The following is an 18,096-nucleotide window of genomic DNA, read 5'->3' on the forward strand; positions in this document are numbered from 1 at the left end:
CCAGGCACAGAACAGAACGGAGCTTTGCTAGAAAGTAAAAGGAAGAAACAGACATGATCTCTGTCCTCGGAGCATCTGTAGCCTACTAGGTCGAATGGTGATTATGTAGGTTCTTATTTTAATATGGCCAAATATTCACCAATTCGTAAGATTCTGCTTCACAGATGAGAGAGACAAACACAAGCACTCAAGCAGGGATGGGGCTGCCATGTCCACAGCAGCCGAGCATCTCTGGTCTGTGTGCTCACAGTCTGGCTGATGCACTGAGTGTCCAGATGGCTGAAATAAGCCAAATGAAAGCCGAGACTAAGAACAATTTTCCAGTTCCCTCTGTCCCTCCCAGAGCGCCTCTCTCCCTATTTCTCCCTGGACCTCCCAAAGCATTACTTGAGAGTGGGCATCTGAGGACAGTTCTTTTCAGCTTCTGCAAAGGCAACACACACTCCCAGTTTTATATTTATGTAAGAGTTCCTTTTCATAAGAATTTCCAAAATAGAAACCATTCTACATGATTAATTTTTCCCAGGAATCACAGGAAACACAGAAGTCAGTTTGAGGGTACCACTTCAAACTACGGATGGGAGGCGAAAGTCATTCAGCCAACTAGGAGATGGGGGAATGCTGACTTCCTGTTTTCATACATCACTCTGTTGAAGACAGTTGGGGGGATTAAAGAGAGAAAGTATGCTGAGGATGAGTCAAGCCAATGTTAAAATAATACTGTATTATTCTGAGTGTGTCCGATCACAGACTTTTATCATTTCTGCATTCTGACTTAGCCAAAACTTCTGAGTAACTGAGATCTGTACCAGTAAAAAACACATTTCCAGGCCACGGAATACACAGCAGCCTTCTAACAGTGTGACAATGGCTTTATTTTGCTGATTATGGACAAAAGAATGAGCAATTCCCTGTTGACCAGCTCTGAATGCCTCATTGAATGGAGGTTAAGATGGTGTAAACACTGCTACTAGAATGTTCCAGCAAGAGTCAACATCTCCTAAGTGCTGGGTGCTGGGCTATCCTAAGACCCTCATGAACATTACCTCATTTAATCCCCATAAGCCTGTGAATTAGATTTTATTATTCCCTTTCTAATAAACAGATGCAGACCAGAGAGGTAGGTAACCTGTTTCAAGTCCCAGAGTTTACTGAGTCCTAACTCGGGACAGCTTGGATTCCCTAACTTCAAAAGCTGAGCCCCCTACTTCTATCTGCTGGATACCAATTTCCAAAAGTCAACGACGTCTGAATTACTACTAATTCCTAAACCTGCCCCATCCTTATCCTGGCTCAGCCTCAGCTGGAATGGCAGAGAGGTATTTTTGATTAAGAAAACAGGACCCCACACCCACACAATTAAAAGGACAACTTCTTACTTCAGACACACTATTACTTTATATTAAACTTCATTTTTAAAGTCTTTCCCATTTCTTTGCGATAAATCAAAATGTTCAGACTAAGGTATGTCCAAACGTTGAAGAATTATCTTCAAATCTGGTCTTTGTCGCCTGAAAAATAAAGCTAAATGGTGAATCCCTTTTCATGGGTCTAGTCAAAGGAAGAACAGGGGGGGGAAATGATTTTTTTTCCTGCTGATGTTGCCTCTCCTTTCAATCATTGCTTCACAAACAGTTGAGCGTTTACAACGTACCAGGCAACAGAAGGGTAAATGATGGAAACATTGATATCCTTGGATGGGAAGGATATAGCCCTTCACCTTTTAAAAACACTTCGAGGTTTATTTCTTGATTTCTCTCCTACAGCGTCAGTTTTACTCTTCAGAGAAACAGGAAGCTTGGTGAAGCATGAGTGTGTGTGACATTCAGCTGCAAGCATGACACGAGCACTCAGGCTGTGAACTGCCTTCGTCTGAGCAGTGACTCCCGGGCGGTGGGATCCAGGAGAGAATGAGGACTGACACCCCCCAGCACCACCTTCCGTTGTATCCTCACGTGCTTTAATCCCTCAGGTCTGTTGAAAACGGGCAGCATTTAAGCGTAGGATCGACCAAGAGGAGGAGTTTCATAAACACTGCCATGGTTTTAGAACGAACGTGCCTAGGGATGGTCACATCACAGCCACAATCTAGTCCTTAAAAACCCGGCACCATTTCTATGTAAGGGGAGCCCCAAAGGCTCTGACATACTATGTGTGACAGCCTTCTGGCTGCGTGACATTTTGTTGCTTACAGACAAAATTTACCTCTCCTCTTTCCAAAATCAGTAGGTCATAGGTCATTATTTCAGAAGGACTTTTGTAGTAGGAAAATATTGTCTTAAAAGAAACAAGGAGGGGAGGGGAGAGCTCAGTGGTAGAATGTGAGCTTAGTATACATGAGGTCCTGAGTTCAAAATGCCTCTGTTAAAAGTAAGTAAATAAGTAAATAAATCTAATTACCCTCCCCCCACCAAAAAAGGGAAGAAAGCAGCAAGAAAAAAGAAAAAAAAGTTCTCTTCTACACACACACACACACAGGGTTTGGGACAGGCCTCTCATTCCTAAAACTAGAGAAAAACACGACCGTCCAGTAAATCTGAATTTGATGTAATCACCTGTCCCTTTACTTATGTTTGCCAAACAGCACACTTCTGGTAATAATTGTGGCCAAAAATAAATAAATCCCTAAGGCAAAACTTGGCATTTGAGAAATTTCCAGAAAAATTTAAGGCAATTTTTACAATAAGAAGATTAATATTTTTTCTAATCCCATGCCCTACAGTTTATAAAAATCTATTAAGTCCCTTAGGTATCAGTAAACACGGACTGTGGTCCTACTAGGCTGATTGCTCACACAAGGTGTTCTACGTATTTGAAGAAACATCAGAAAGGGCAGCTTTGTGTTGGAGATTATATGCAAGGTGGGCACCTTGAAAAGGTTTGTGTTTTCTTTAGGCCAGTTTTTAACCAATACATTTTTAAATACTCACCTTCCAGGTGATCAGCATGAACATATAAAAAAGATACACAAGCAGGGTAACTCCAAGGGTGAATAAAATCAAATGTCATTGGCCAACCCCAAAAGTGGCCATACCAAACGTAGTTTTTTTCCTTTTCAAGGTGCCCACCTTGCATATAATCGCCAAGGAAGCAGGTGGCAGTGGCCTCATCCCAGAAGAAATGATGCAGTGATTCTGTTCGCAAGGGTGGGAGCAAACTGGGAAGCACTTCTCCGTAACAACTAACCACAGATACGATGGGTGGAAACACCCCAGCGAGGCCTGCATGGCCACCCCATTCATGCTTATGGTGGCAAAAAAGCAACTTATTCAAGTGTCAAAGAGATTAACTTACACAAGCTCTTTAGGGGATGACAAGTTAAGTGTAAATACCTCTCGGAGTTTTCCAAGGGCTAAATAGGCTGAAATTCGGGAATATTGATGGCCTTTGGGCCAGAGGAGGCAACAAATGCTTGACTTTGGGGAGAAACACAGAAACAAAAACCCCCACAGAACAGATTCTTTGGTGGGGAGAGAAATGAGGCGAGAGGAGCAGAGATAGAAAGCAGACAAATACAAAACTTGAAGACTGAAACTCTACTCAATGATGGAACAGGATTTCTTTTAAATCACTTGTTCCCAGGGGGGTGGTACCGCCCCCTAGAGGCAGTTGTGGGAATGTGAAGACTTTTGAGGCCCTAACGATGGGAAGGCTGCTACCTGTATTCAACAGGTGGAGCAGGGAAGCTACACAGCCCTACGGGTTGGAACCCCTCCCAGCAGAGAACTGTCCCCCATCAGCACAACTTCCAACCGCCCCACCAAACATTCATGTAGATGGAAAGCCAGTCTAGAATTACCTGAGTTATTTTAAATTATAATCTAATTTCATTTTATATATAAACATACAGGGAATTTTTAACCCAGTTTTAATATGCATTGGATTTTTCAGGAAGGCAATTATTTTATAAACTGACGGAAAGTGCAAAGCAAAATGAACAGGATGCCAGAACCAGACCGCTTCAATTCTAATCCCAGCTCTGCTGTTTCCAGCTATGCACCCTCATATGTAAAATGGGAGTAACAGTACCACCCACCTCAGAAAGCTGCTAGGGAAGGATTTAGATCAATGCCAGGCATCCAGTAAGCATCATTTGGATGTAACGATTAAAGACTTTTGTTTTATCTAGAACCTTATCGAGAACTGGCCACATTTGAAGGAAAGGGAACTCCTTGTACACTGCTGGTGGGAATGTAAATTGATGCAGTCACTGTGGAAAACAGCATGGAGGTTTCTCAAAACATTAAGAATAGAACTACCATATAACCCAGCAATTCCACTCCTAGGTAAATGTAAAAAAGAAGGAGAGAAAGAAAGGGAGAGAGAGAGAAAGAGAGAGAGAAAGAAAGAAAGGGAAAGAGAGAGAAAGAGAGAAAGAGAGGAGAGAAAGAAAGAAAGAAAGAAAGAAAGAAAGAAAGAAAGAAAGAAAGAAAGAAAGAAAGAAAGAAAGAAGAAAGAAGAGAAAGACCAAGCTTGCTCTAATTAAAAAAGATGCAAGTACCCGAATGTTCACAGCAGTATTATTTACAATTGCCAACGTATGGAAGCAACCTGTGTCCATCAACAGATGACTGAATAGAGAAGATGTGAATCTACAATGGAATGCTACTCAGCCATAAAAAAGAATGAAATTTTGCCACTTGCAGCCACAAGGATGGACTTGGGGGCATTATGCTAAGTGAAATAGTGAATGACAAATTCTGTATGACATCACTTATATGTGGAATCTAAAAAATACAACAGACTAGTGAATAAAACAAGAGAAGTAGACTCACAGATACAGAGAACTAGCGGTTACCAGTGGGAATAGGGATGCAGGGGAAAGGGGGCTATTATGGGATTATATGAAATCATGTGTGTGAAGCTTTTGAACATTCTAAAGCACCACAGACTATAAAGAATCTTTCATTCAATTGAAAATACAAAAAAACTGGCAGTACTTTAGGAAGTTGCGTTGCTGACATCAATCCCATTTCTGGTGCCGAGCTGCTAACACAGCCGGCCTGCACAGCTGCCACGGGCTTGGGGATTCCACATACAGGTACTAGGATGTGCTTCACTTCATCATTTCACACATCTTATAACGTAATCACACTAAAGCATTTATATATTAAAATAATTATTTCATTACAAAATACTTCTATACGTCTGTTTATAGTCAGGACATTCTGAAGAGTGTGCAGAGGTCAGTTACATTACCTATTAATTTCATTTTGGAATAGCAAATGGAGGTGATGCTTCTATGTGTGAAGGTAGGTTGTATCAGCCATGATGTTCATTTATGATTATAGTGACGTTATAAAATATTTATTACAAAAAGGGGTGGCTGCAGAGTTGGGTCTGGTGGTATTGAAAAAAATCACCATTTTAAGGGACCATATCCCAAAGTGTCATTCTGCATTCTGCATCTTCAGATGTTCACACATGCCCACCATTCAACCTGGATTACTTCTATGCAAGTAGTTTCCACTAATTTCTAAGAAATTAGAATTAACCTATTTTGTACCTCAAGAGTAAAGATATAAAGATTTATACAAAATTCTCGAAGCAGCAACCTATTTCTCAAACACATTTCAAGAGAAAACCCCAAATAAAAATAAAAATGAAGCTGTGTAGGCTGACTGGAGGCAGAGAACCCAGAAACTTCTCTGGCCTCCCCCAGGGAAACAGTCTGGAAAACACTGATCTGGTACAGTAACTGAAGCTGGGGACTGAAAATTCATTTGAGGATGGTCATTAGATCACAAGGGGCATCTTCTCCACAGAAAAGGGGCTAAGCTCCAGCAAAGAGCTCCAAAATTCCTGGACTCCTCACTCAGGGAAGCTACAGCCTTAAGAATCCTCCACTAAAATCTGGGGAGAGAGAGAAAGAGCTGTCACCCCATTCTCTGGGCGCAAAGCCAGCTCAGGCTAACAGTGAAAGGGCCAGGGCTGGTGTCCCTCCTTTTCCACAGCCCCCTCCTGCCATCAGTGCCCTATTACCAGACCTTCCCGCCCCAGCTTGGCCCTTATACAGTATCCCGAGCATCCAATGAATCGCGCATCCCAAGCCTCTTCTTCCCTGTTTGCCAAGATCCTTTCCATCCCCCATGAAACAACTATATCTTCACTGCAGTCCCCTTAGGGGTGGGCTGACAGGAAGCCGGCTTGACTGAAGTCAATCACACTAATACACAACCGGTTGCCAGTTCCCTTAACCCCACCAGAGGCATTTTAAAAGGAAGATGTTTACTAACTCCAGGGAATGTCCACTTCGTTGAATTTCAGGCAGTTCAGCAAAGTGGACAATTTGTCTGGTGGGGAGAGAGTATTTTTCAGTAGGGAATATCAGCTTTGCCCAAGAATACAGCTCAGAAAAGTCCCCGAATGTAATCTGACTATTCACATGCTCCCTCAAAGCCCCCATTTCTAACCCCTAAAATCCGAAAATGCCTGGGGAAGCTTTCTTTTCTTTTCTAACAAGAGCGCCCGCGGTGGCAACAGCCACGTGGTCACTTGTCAACCTGCAAACATCTTGAAGATTTTTTTGTTAGCTTCATGTAGGACGCAAAACAGAAATATATCAACTACATGTGACTAAGAGTAAGAAAAATATACAACTATATTTAAAACACTTAAATTAACAAGATAGTACTTTTGCATTCTAACAAAATATCATACAGTCAGTTTAAACAAGAGTTAATATCCAGACACACTTTTCCAAAATACCTGATGCTAGTTGAAAATTAGTGACCGTGAGATTTTCCAAGAGATTTCGCATTAGCAAAAAGTGTATAATTTTGAAGAACTGTCCGTTCTTTCCTGGAAGATCGTCATTGAATAGGTGAAAATGCAAATCAATGTCTCTCTCATAAACCCAAGTATGGTTGCTTTGTTTTTCGGAATGACGCTTTGGCTGTCAGCAAATTGTATAGCTTCTTCTCCCTTAAAGACAAGAATATATAACCACCACAAAAACGAGATCCCTCACAAGTAACCATAAACCTCTTTGTGTGTCGTAAGCCCTATCTGAATGTGTTCACGTGTTTCTGGATTAACTGACCTACACTGAGATGGTTATGAAAAGGGCCTTAGCCCAGTGTAACAGGCCTACACGTATACCTCTGCTTGGAAAGGGCAGCAGAGGCTTGCCACATTATTATTTCAAAGGCAAAGCTGCTACACTTCCACGTGTGGTATGTCGCTCAAAAAGTCAAAATAAAAATGTTTTCTTCACCGGCTTTTTCGGGTGAAGAAGCTGGACCACAAGCCAGCACATCTGCGTAACAGTGGCCACCAATCTTAGTTCTACCCCCAAAACGAACAATGGCCCCGTTCCCCATAATGACCACAATATTCTGGCCGGGGCTCCGGTTTAGAGAGTGTGGCTCTGTGTTCTGACACTTAAGGACGCCAACACCAGCAGACGCTACCCACTTCTCTCCTTCTGCCTCCACAAGGCAGCACCTACGATCCTCTGGATTTGTTCCCATCCAATGACTTCAAAACTCCAAGAAATGCAACATACAACTTTCAAAAAAAAAAAAAAACCCCACAAAATTGCATAAGGTCACTGCGTAACACTGTGGACGAAAATTAGAACAGGTGGTCAACTGCAGAAGCAAGGCACTTGGTAGCAGGAGACGAGGAGGGTCCGGGGAGCGCGGGGCTCAGTGAGTCAACAGTTTCAGGCGAGTGAACCAGCTGACCAGCAGGGACGGCTCTGCGGAGGAGGACTTGGCCGCCGAGGAGCCGGCTTTCTTTTTGGTCCCCTCCTCCTGGAATGGAATTGTGGCGCTGCTGTGGAGATCTGAACTGATGTAGCACCGGCTGCCTCGGATGTAGTCTGCGCCTCGGACCAGCTGCCTCTCGGTCGTGGGCCTGGAGAACCGGTACGGGGACGACGAGCTTTCCTCGACGATGGGGGGGATGCGCTCGTTACTGAAATACCGGCAAAGGGCGTCCTCGCCTGTTTTCAGACAAAGCCCACAGGTCCGTTAAAATACCCGTCCTCTGCAGGGCGCCTCCGGCGGCCGGGCCGCAGCTGCTCCGACTTCGCACGCCTCTCTCTCTCGGAAAGGGGCACCACTCCCCGCCCTCCTCCCGGGATGGGCTGCGAGCCTCCCAGGCGGCCACGCCCTCCCCACCGGGCGCTGAGACAGCGGAAACGAAACGCAAGAGGTCCACACGGCAGGCTGCTTGTGCGCCTGAGAGGAAACACAGGGCCAAACGCAACCAGAGAGTCCATGCTTTCTTACACACTGTCACTTGCAATCAAAAATCAGAGAAGCCTTATAATTCTATGACTCCTTCACATCTGTCCTTGCTCAGTGCCTGCAGCACGGAGCACGGGTCCTGGAGCGTCCCCAGGGAGCATTTAGGAAGGTGGGGTGCCTTTGGTTGTGACTCTGAATGCAGGGCAGGCACTCTTCACCTTTAATGGATGGGGCTCAAAGACGTTCATGCTCTGCAAGGCTTGGGATATTTCCGGAAAAGGAAGGCTGATGACACCCTAAGAGCCAGGAGAGCCCCTGGGATGGGGAGAGGGAGGGATTAAGAAACCAAGTAGAAACCTAACACACTGGGCACTCTGATAACACGCAGCATTCTTCCGACCCAGAAATTCTACTTTTAAAAGTGTACGAAGATACTGATCGAAGTGTTATTTACAACTGGGGCGGGGTGGGGGGGGGGGGGAATAAAGCAGAAACAACCCGAATGCCCAACAGCAGCAGACTGAGTCAGGACGTGCTACAGACCTAAGACGGATTGCTCACGCAGCTGCTACCAAAAACGCACTTGGTCTAAACAGCATTCCCCAACACGGTATTACTGGACATTGATCTGTTCGGTTCACACATGGTTTCCAGGTGTACAATGTGTAAATATGGGAGCAATCAGAAAACGCACACAGCATGCAGAGTGAGTATTTCTAGGCTGGGGGAGCAGATTACAGATGAGTTTCCTCGAACCTTCTAGATGTTTTTCCATGTGCTTGCTTTGCTTTTATAATCAAAGGGGAAAAGTTACTTTTCAAAAGTACCCTTTGTCAAAAAGCCACGTTTCGTAGGAGTCAATTAATCTAAAATGTCTAGAATAAGTAAATCCAGAGACAGAAAGTAGATTATTGGGCGCCAAGAGCTGCAGGAGGAGGAATGAGGAATGACCGCCTACAGGGGTCTCTTTTTCAGGTGATAAAATATTCTGGAATGAGACGGTGGTGCTGGACACACAACTCTACAAACGTACCAAAAACCACTGACTTGTACACTTTTAACAGGGTGAGCTTTATGGTATGTGAGTTGTCTCTCTAAAAAGCTGGGGTTTTTTTTAAGTGCCCATTATGTAGAGGCCTTTCGTTCTAAAACGAATATACCAGAAAAACGTGGAAGGCGGGATGAGGGTGGAGCATCTTTCTACTTCCTGACCTCACACTCCCCACCCCCACCCCCCAACTCTCCATAGTCAAGGTAATAAAAGGCTAAGTGGGGGCTTCAAAGGCCAAAAAGAATGGCAGTGACAACGTGGACGTTGCTAAATCCAAACAAAGGACAGCCCTGCCCCCTGCTGGCGGCTCCGCAGATCTTCACGTGTCAGCTAAGGGCGTCGTGGCCCCTAGAAGGCACTTCTCTCCCCTTTCTACTGCAGTGCAATCCCGGTGACTCGGGTTCGTCGGTGACCAACTTTAAAGTCCCAGGGAGATGGAAGGGGTTGACCACTTTGGAAGCTGGGCCTCCAAAACATCTTTCTTCCTCCTCTTACTATCAAAAGCCTAACATACTCCGACTTCCACCTGCTCTCTGTTTCTGCCCAGCAAAAGCGAAGTTACTAGGTCCTGCCCATGCTGACCATCAAATGTAATCCGGCCAAAAATATTTACAGACATTTCCCTCAAGGCCAGTGTCATCACTAGTAACTTTGATTACAGGGTAAATTAAACCCAAGTTTCTTTTCCAAGAGTAATTATGCTCTAACACAAGAAGGATCGGGGAGGGAAAAAGCCATCTCTGTTCATCAAAAATCAAACAGACTCCAATAATTACAGTCAGAGAATACAGGAGGAGACTGTTTAACGAATCATGTACTTCTACTTGTTTAGAAATTGCACCATCAAGGTCTACAGCCTTTTTCGAGCACACGATACAATAAGGAGACTTATGGTCACTGATTAAGATGATGTAGTTCTGCCATTCTAGAAATGGGCAGGCACTTGGAGGTCTTCAGCACCCCCGATGTTGTAGATGAGAAAACGGGGCTCAGAGAGGCCGGGTCCTTCTCCCGTCCTTAGAGCCCACTCAGGACTAGGGCTGAACCCAGGGCCTGGCCTTCTGACTCCAGGTGTGGTGCTTCTCAGGTTACTTAAACTCACCTTTCCTCCCATGACCTCGGGGTCTGGCAAAGGGGTCCACGATCCCCATCCAGCTCGCATCCGCAGGCATTGACAGAGGCCGGGGCTTGCCTTCAGAGGGAGGGAAGGAAACGGAAAAGCTGAGTTTGGGGGGCTTTGGGGAATCCGTCCCTTCCTTTATTACGAGCCCCTCCCCCCACCCGACAGCACACTCACTTCAGCGTAAGAGAGAACGTGCTCTAGAATGAGGGACAGGATTTGAAAGCATCGGATTTCCACAGCACGTGCTCAGGGCAGAGGCAGGCAGAACCTGAGTCTGCCCGTCCACGGGGCAGAGCAAGTGCAAGTTAGAACGCGGGCTCTGAAAGCTAAAACTGTCGCATGACCTCACCCGGCTGGGCTTCGATGCCACGCAGCGTAATGACCCAACAGCCTTCTCTTGAGAGAGATGAATAGCGGTCTCATACTTAGAATTTCACTGAGGGTTATGTTTTCCTCAGATTACCCTTCAAGTCTGCCAAATTCATCCAACAGTTCCAAATAAGGAGAGGGGCTGGGGGCAGGGGGGGAGGAAGCCAAACAAACCCTCCGCAACGTACCGTAAGATGGTGTTTTCTCTCTCATTTTTGTGGGCAGAATATTGGTTTCTGCTGAATACCCAGGCAGCTGATCAGAATCAGCGATGGTGAATCTCCGTCTCCGGCTTTCCTGGTCCAGGAAGGAATTGGGAGACTCGGAACCTTTAGGACCAGCCAGTGGCTGTTTACACTTACTGAATCCTCTGTAAACAGAACTCCCGTTCTCTTCCCTGAGAAACAGAGGGCAATCATTCAGATGCCTGCAAAGATACTCCCACGCTGAAGAACTACCCGAGACATACCACCTCTAGCACACATAAGAAGTCACCCTACTAAGTAAAATGAGATTTTCTTTTCCATACGTGTTTAAATGATACAAATATACCTTGGAAAAGCTAACTCTGGCTTCCCTGTACATCCGTCCTATAACTGAACCTCCTACTTACTACAGAGACCGTAAGTTAAGGTACGATCTAGCAAACCTTTTTTCTCACATCAAGCAGTATCTGTGCAAGATAAAGCAGACGCTTCATGTGTGATGCAGTTGTTAGGTTTGAAAATGATGTTAAAAAATACTAAAGGCCTTCAGAGTAACCAACGGAGGGTGTCTATTTTCTGAACTAAGTATAGAAACCAACAAAAACTGGATCACCAATCACAACTTAATTCTTTCGACATGTCAGCTCATAATAGAACTTAACTTTAGTTGAGTCCAGGTTACCAGCTGGTTAAATTTCTTGCATTTAGTCAGAAAATACTGGAGGAGGTTGTTCCATAAGGTGATCATCGAAAAACTACTAGAAAAATACCGAATCCACTGGGTCCAAAAACAATCTAAAGGTCAGCCTTGCCTCGTCGTGTCCCCGAGCCTGCTGCCTGCATACCCCTTCCCCCCATGACTCTATCTCCTTCCATACTTTTAATCCGGGCGTATAACGTCCCCATTCACAAAGCTTTCCTGACCTTTGTTCTCTGTCACCATTTGCATTTTTTCACTCTGCAGAAAATACCCTTCACCAGTGGTGTGGGGTGTGTGTGTGTGTGTGTGTGTGTTCATGCACGTCTCCCCCAAGTAGATTAAAAGCCCCGGTTCCCTTTCACCCTTACCACATACATACTCTTTTTTTTTTTTTTTTTTTTTGGCCACAGCTGTGACCTCTCACTGAGACTCAGACAGGAATATTTAAGATTAGGGGAGTTGGTGGTGGCTGGGGGTGGGGCCCTCCGGTGGGGCCCTCCCTAGTCTCAGTGAACTGCCCAGGCACTGCTCATCAGTGAAACCCTCTGTACTCCGCGTGCAGAGGCAAAAACTCCTCATAGTTTTAAACACACTTAAGATACCCCGTGACCATGGGACTCCAGTCTGTGAACACAGAAGAGTCCTGTCTACCAACCAGAATGGCCCTGAACACCGAGGTCACTGCTCTACATGCCGTAATAAGTTCTGAGCAACCAAGACTCAAGGATGAGAAAAATCACATTAATTCTTCTTTGTGCCCAGGAAAGAAACACGGGAGAAGCGAAGAGCTCAGCTTAGCAAACAAATGAAAAACTTCAATATAAAGTGAAACATCACTATAAATTCAGTCCAAACTTTGTCTTATGAAATATTACAGCATGATTACGTATTTCTCAATTTATGCTTCAACAGCTGACTAAGGCACTGACAGTTCTCTGGGGACAAGAACTACATCTGTTTTGCATAAGACGGTAACTCAGGCCCAACTCTCAGTAAATATATGTTGAATAGATGAGCCAGATTCTCTAGCTTTACCAGCATATGTAACTTCGTAAGATATAAATAAGCCTACATTTCATCCCTTAATCATCTCCTATATAACGTCTAGCATGACCATCCTCATTTTACTGTAAACATTTAAGACAGCCATTAAGAAAGCAATGATCTTTAAGAATTTATAATAGATACAAACACACAAGTACGTGCAAATATAGCCCACCCACACCTATTCTCACAGGGTTTTTTAAATCCTATGAAGAATACATCTCGCTCAGCAAAAGAAAACTGTAACTTCAGTTAATCTTACAGAAATATTTAGTATCTTCTGCCCCAGAGATGAAGTCACTATGTAGTTAATGAAATTTCAGCTTCAGGGACCCCCAAACAGCTCCTTTCAATGCCTAGTGAGGAGCCAAGACAATGCGTTTCCAAGAGCACATACTTTAGGGAGCCCCCTCCCCACCAAACTGTATGGCTTCAAGACCCATCAAACTGGATCTGTCCCTGCACTTCCTCCTAAAAGATCACACTTCCCCCACCCCCAGGTTTACTGAGATATAACCGCCATGTAATACTGTATTCATCTCAGACATCCAACATAATCATGTATGTACTGCAAAATGATCACCACGGTAAATTTAACATTCATCACCACACGTAGTTACTAATTCTTGTGATAAGAACTTTTAAGATCGATTCTCTTAGCAATTTTCAAAATATGCAACACAGGATTGTTAACAACAGTCTCCACACTGTACATCGCATCCCCAGGACCTAGCTCATAACTGGAAGCCTGTGCCTTCCGACCACCTTCACCCATTCCACCACCACCAGCCCCCCAGGATGATACTTTTTCGCAGTGGATTCAAGACTCAGCCCCATCACTCTGGAGTTCAGCAGCATCTCCTCTCAAGATGCTCCTGGTCTTCCCACCACCACTAGCGTCTCTATGCCCAGGAGACGTGCCGACCACGAAAACGGGCACCGACGTACCGGGGTGAGTAGGGAACAGCCGGTGGGGGAGGAATATACAGATCCAGGATGGCTGGCTTCTCCTTCTTTAGCGAGGCATCCATTGTGCTGTCCGGGGACTGGGTGGTCGTGGGCAGAGGCGAGGTCTGCATGGAAGCAAGTGTAAAAGCGTGGAGGTTAACTCAGAGATGGCTGTCCCCAAAGCCAACATCAGCCCCTGGGTACCCAGGGGCCCAGGTCGTTCGTGCATTCACAGCTACTCTCTGGTCTTCTTTGAGACAGTCAGAATTTACCAGGAGTTTTTGTTTGGTTTGTTTGTTTGTTTTTACATTTTTTTTATTGAGTTATAGTCAGTTTACAATGTTGTGTCAAATTCCAGTGTGAAGCACAATTTTTCAGTTATACGTGAACATACATATATTCACTGTCAGATCTTTTTTTTCCACTGTGAGCTACCACAAGATCTTGTATATATTTCCCTAAGCTATATACAGTATGCATATGCAGAATAGATAAACAAGATTGTACTGTATAGTACAGAGTTTTTGTTTTTTTAATTGAAGTATAGTTCATTGACAATGCTGTGTTAGTCTCAGGTGTGCAGCAAAGTGATTCAGTTATACACATGCAGATTCTTTTTCAGATTCTTTTCCATTGTAAGTTATTGCAAGATATTGAATAGTTCCCTGTGCTATACAGTAGGTCCTGATTGTTTATTTATTTTACATATAGTAGTGTGTATCTGTCAGTCCCAAATTCCCAATTTATCCCTCCCCTTTCCCCTCTGCTAACCATAAGTTTGTTTTCTGTCTGTGAGGCTGTTTCTGTTTTGTAATAAGTTCATCTGTATCACTTTTTAGATTCCACATGTAAGTTCACGTAATGTATCTCTAGGTCTATCCATGTGGCTGAAAATGGCATTATTTCATCCTTTTTGTGTTTGAGTAATATTCCACTGCACATATACACCACTTACTGAGAGTTCTAAAAGCCTTAGACGCATAGTGAGAAACAGAGGCCCAGGAACCAGGTGCCAGGCGGGTTAGGATTCTAGCTCTCAGCAAATCACTGAAGCCCCCAAGCCCCAGTTTCCTCCTGTGAAAAACAGCCACGCTGACAGTGCCTCTCACGCAGGGCAGCGGTGAGGATGGAATGAGTCAGTTCACGCACATCCCTAGCAATGTCACCACTGCCAAGGGGTGTCGGCTCAGAGCTCAGACTGGGTCCCATCCTGGCTAGACCTCTTATTAGCTGTGTATCTCTGGGCAACTCACTCAGCTTCTCTGTGCCTCATCTACAAAATGGGAATAAACGGGGGCAAGAATAGTACCAACATGGGGTGGCTGTGAGGATTAAGTGACAGTACAGATGTACAGGCTTAGCACCCAGCTTGTCACATAGAAAGAACCCAACCTTACGCTGCTTAATTTAGTATTACAGACATGCACACGTAACAGAGGTTAATTTTTAAAACTGAAAATCCACACAGCTTAATTTTAGTCACTGGTCTCAGAGGACCTATTTTTTTAAGCCTTGTGTGAGGCCTGCAGTCCTGTCTCTCCCACAGTCTGGTAGCGATGGCCAGCCTTGCCCAGCTGGTAAAGGCGCAGCAAGGAAATCCGAGTCGAAGCTCGGAGATGTTTGGTGAAGGCAGTGGGAGGTGCCACGTGGGGACTGCGCCAGGCCCTGGGGGACATAAAAAGATGGCCACATCCCGTCCAGCGCAGGGGTGATTGACAGCGAGCCGGTATCTCCCAGAAGTGAGAGTGTGAACTAGAGTCTAGGAGCGGGAGAACGGAGTCCCCAGTGCTGAGCCACAGCCCCGTGTTGGGGAGAGACGCTGAAGCACAGGGGGACGGGACTGAGTCTCCAGTCCCCCATAAAAGAAGCCCCGTATCCTGCACGTCAGCCCCTAACACACAGGCTGTCAACTCTCCTCACTGTGCAGCCAGCTGACATCTCATTCTGTCAGTCTTGCACAATGTCTGGAAACACGGGGCCAGCACCCGAGCCCCCAGCAAACAGAAGCAGAAGCAAAGTGGAGCACTTCCGCAGAACCGGCACTCCAGCACTGACGGCGGCTTCTCCATCAGCAACCCTCGTTCACCAGGACTGGAGCCTAAAAACAGAGCGGCGAACACCCTTCCACTGGCGATGAGCACTGATGGTGTCGACAAGAACCAAAGCAGCTCCCTCCCCCCAGAGGTGGGCCCCCAGGCACACAGACCCCTGAGAAATGACACACTGGGGAGCGCCCACGGCGGGGCCTGAGAAAGCGTACGGAGTACTGGTCTGCCAGGGCCCGTGTCCTGAGCACGTCCGGGGCGCATCCCGAGGGCGCTGGGCAGCCAAGCTGCAAAACGGCCTCTGCGTTTTGGTGGTCGTTCTCTCCCTGGGTCGGAAGCAAAGCTAGGGTCCCCCTCCTCACCGTCACCTCTTCCCCCAAACTGCACAGTCAGTGGAACGTGGAAGGACGGCGGACAAAACCAGAGGAAAGGGATGTGTGTCCCTTCTTCAGTGAATTTCCAGGAGTCAAGGGACTAACTGTAGCCTCTACTCTGAGATAATTTTCACTTCCCTTCCGCACACATTCACCTGGATTTTCCTGTCGCTTCAAACTCAGGGAGGCTCAGAAGACTCATCATCTCCGCCTCCCAGATGGCTCTTCCCTGACTTTCCAACTTCCGTCGCTGGTATCACCCACTGGGACCACGGTCACATCTCTCATCTGCTTCTCCCCTGCCCTGCCTGCCCTCCCCGCCCCTCCCCCAGAGCCTCTTCTAACAGTCAACACCAATGCCTGGGAGTGAGGCTTAGAAATACTAAATACCTGTCGGGGTCCCACAGCTAAGACAGGGCAGAGGTGGGATTTGAACTCAAGGAGTTCAGCTCGGGAGCCCCCTCCTGTCCACTATGCTCTGCTGCTCTGTGAGTCCTCTTGATGCTTCTTCCAAAGGGCCCCCTGCATCAGTCTCTCACTAGAATCGCCCGGGTCGCCGGCCTCGCCGAGAACCACATCACCAGTCGTCGAGACAGGCCACACCTCCCAGCTGCTGCTCCTCGCGGTTAGACAGCATCAGGGGCTCCTTCCCCCAACCCCCAGAATGTGACCGTATGTGGAGACAGGGTCTCTGAAGACACATTTAATTTACAATGAGGTCATGTAGGTGGACCCTAATCCAGTCTGACTGGTGTCCCTGTAAGACGAGGAGATCAGGACACAGACACAGAGGGAAGACCACGTGGAAGCGTAAGGAGAAGACGGCCACCTGCAAGGCAAGGAGGGAGACCCCGGAAGGAGCCAGTCCTGTTGGCGCCTTGATCTCAGACTTCCAGCTCCCACAATTTTGAAGAAATAAACTTTTGTTTCAGTTGCCCAGTTGGTGGCACTTTGTTACGGCGGCCCCAGCAACCTAACACAGATATTAATGTAAAAACCAACTGTCAGCTTGTCGTACACACTCTGTAGCCCGGGACTCCACACCGCTCGTCCAGCTCGGCCCACCAGCCCAGCTTCCTCCCCCGCCCTCTGCCCCGGAGGGCCTGGTCTGCTCATTCTTGCAGGACGGCTGTGGCACCCACTCAGGGCCACTCTGTCCACCAGGGAACCCAGTTGCTGTGAACATTTGTTGCCAAAAGCTCACAGCTGCCCCCGTCTCTGGAGAACCGCCCTCAGTTGACAGCTGCCTTCCCTGAGGACAGTGCCGTGAGCCCGTGGCTGTGTGGTTACACCTGTGCGACAGGACAAGCCTAGCTTCTACCTGAGACAGCACCCGGCTGGCTCTCCCTCCTTATTCTGCCTCCCTCCCTCCGTTACAAACTCTCCCTGAAGCACATGCCCTCGGTCATCTTCACAAGAACATCTGCTTCCAGGAAAGCTTGTCTGGGCGCCGCCCACCCTGATGGCCACACATCCTGGGTCCGTGGGCTTGCGTCTCATGTCTAAGGAGCAGCGTTCGTCTCCTCCAGGACCCCGCCTCCCGTCTGTCTCCCAAAGCCCCGCTAGTTCCCCAGGCTTCAAAGTGCCCCCACCTCCCTGGGAAGAGGCGCCTTCACCTACCTGTCTGTCCCCATCGCCCCTTTTCAGAACCCAACATCTACCCCTGGGCACCAAGGAGCTGGCAGAGCTAGGGGACAGCAAGCGCTCCATCAGCGACTGATGACGAGTGCAGACCTCCACGAGGTTACGTAACACACTCTGAGAATTCCAGAACTATTCAGAGATGGCGCCCCTCCTACTGAGCGATGCAAACAGAAGCAGCGGGGGTGCGACGGATGTGCTCTGTTATTATTTAAGAAGTGACTTTAATTCTGTGCCCCTCCTGGCTCCACTCTCTACGTCCTGTTATTTATTTTTATGTCCCTGGCCACCCCCTAAGGTACATATGGAGATGTATTTCCCGTGCTCCATGCAGCACAAAGTTTCCAAAGTGATGGCTTGAGACTGCCACTGTTCCTTCCATTCGAAGATGGACAAGACA

At 46.7% G+C, this 18,096-nt stretch overlaps 1 protein-coding gene across 5 annotated transcripts in view; it reads right to left on the bottom strand.

The window, feature by feature from the left end:
• Positions 1-6,577: 6,577 nt before the first annotated feature.
• Positions 6,578-18,096, bottom strand: part of CNKSR3 (CNKSR family member 3) — an 89,237-nt gene continuing 77,718 nt past the window's right edge. For 4 of the 5 annotated variants that reach the window (XM_031679925.2, XM_072966068.1, XM_072966070.1 and 1 more), the window contains exons 10-13: positions 13,637-13,761; positions 10,927-11,135; positions 10,349-10,438; positions 6,578-7,948 (exon numbers count right to left, since the gene is read on the bottom strand). In XM_031679925.2, coding sequence (XP_031535785.2) covers positions 7,650-7,948; positions 10,349-10,438; positions 10,927-11,135; positions 13,637-13,761 — 723 coding nt within the window. In that variant the 3' untranslated portion in view covers positions 6,578-7,649. The remainder of the gene's footprint in view (positions 7,949-10,348; positions 10,439-10,926; positions 11,136-13,636; positions 13,762-18,096) is intronic. The other variant, XM_072966072.1, reaches the window with a different exon arrangement.

The sequence above is a fragment of the Vicugna pacos genome, chromosome 8 (assembly GCF_048564905.1).
Source record: "Vicugna pacos chromosome 8, VicPac4, whole genome shotgun sequence".
Lineage (NCBI taxonomy): Eukaryota > Metazoa > Chordata > Mammalia > Artiodactyla > Camelidae > Vicugna > Vicugna pacos.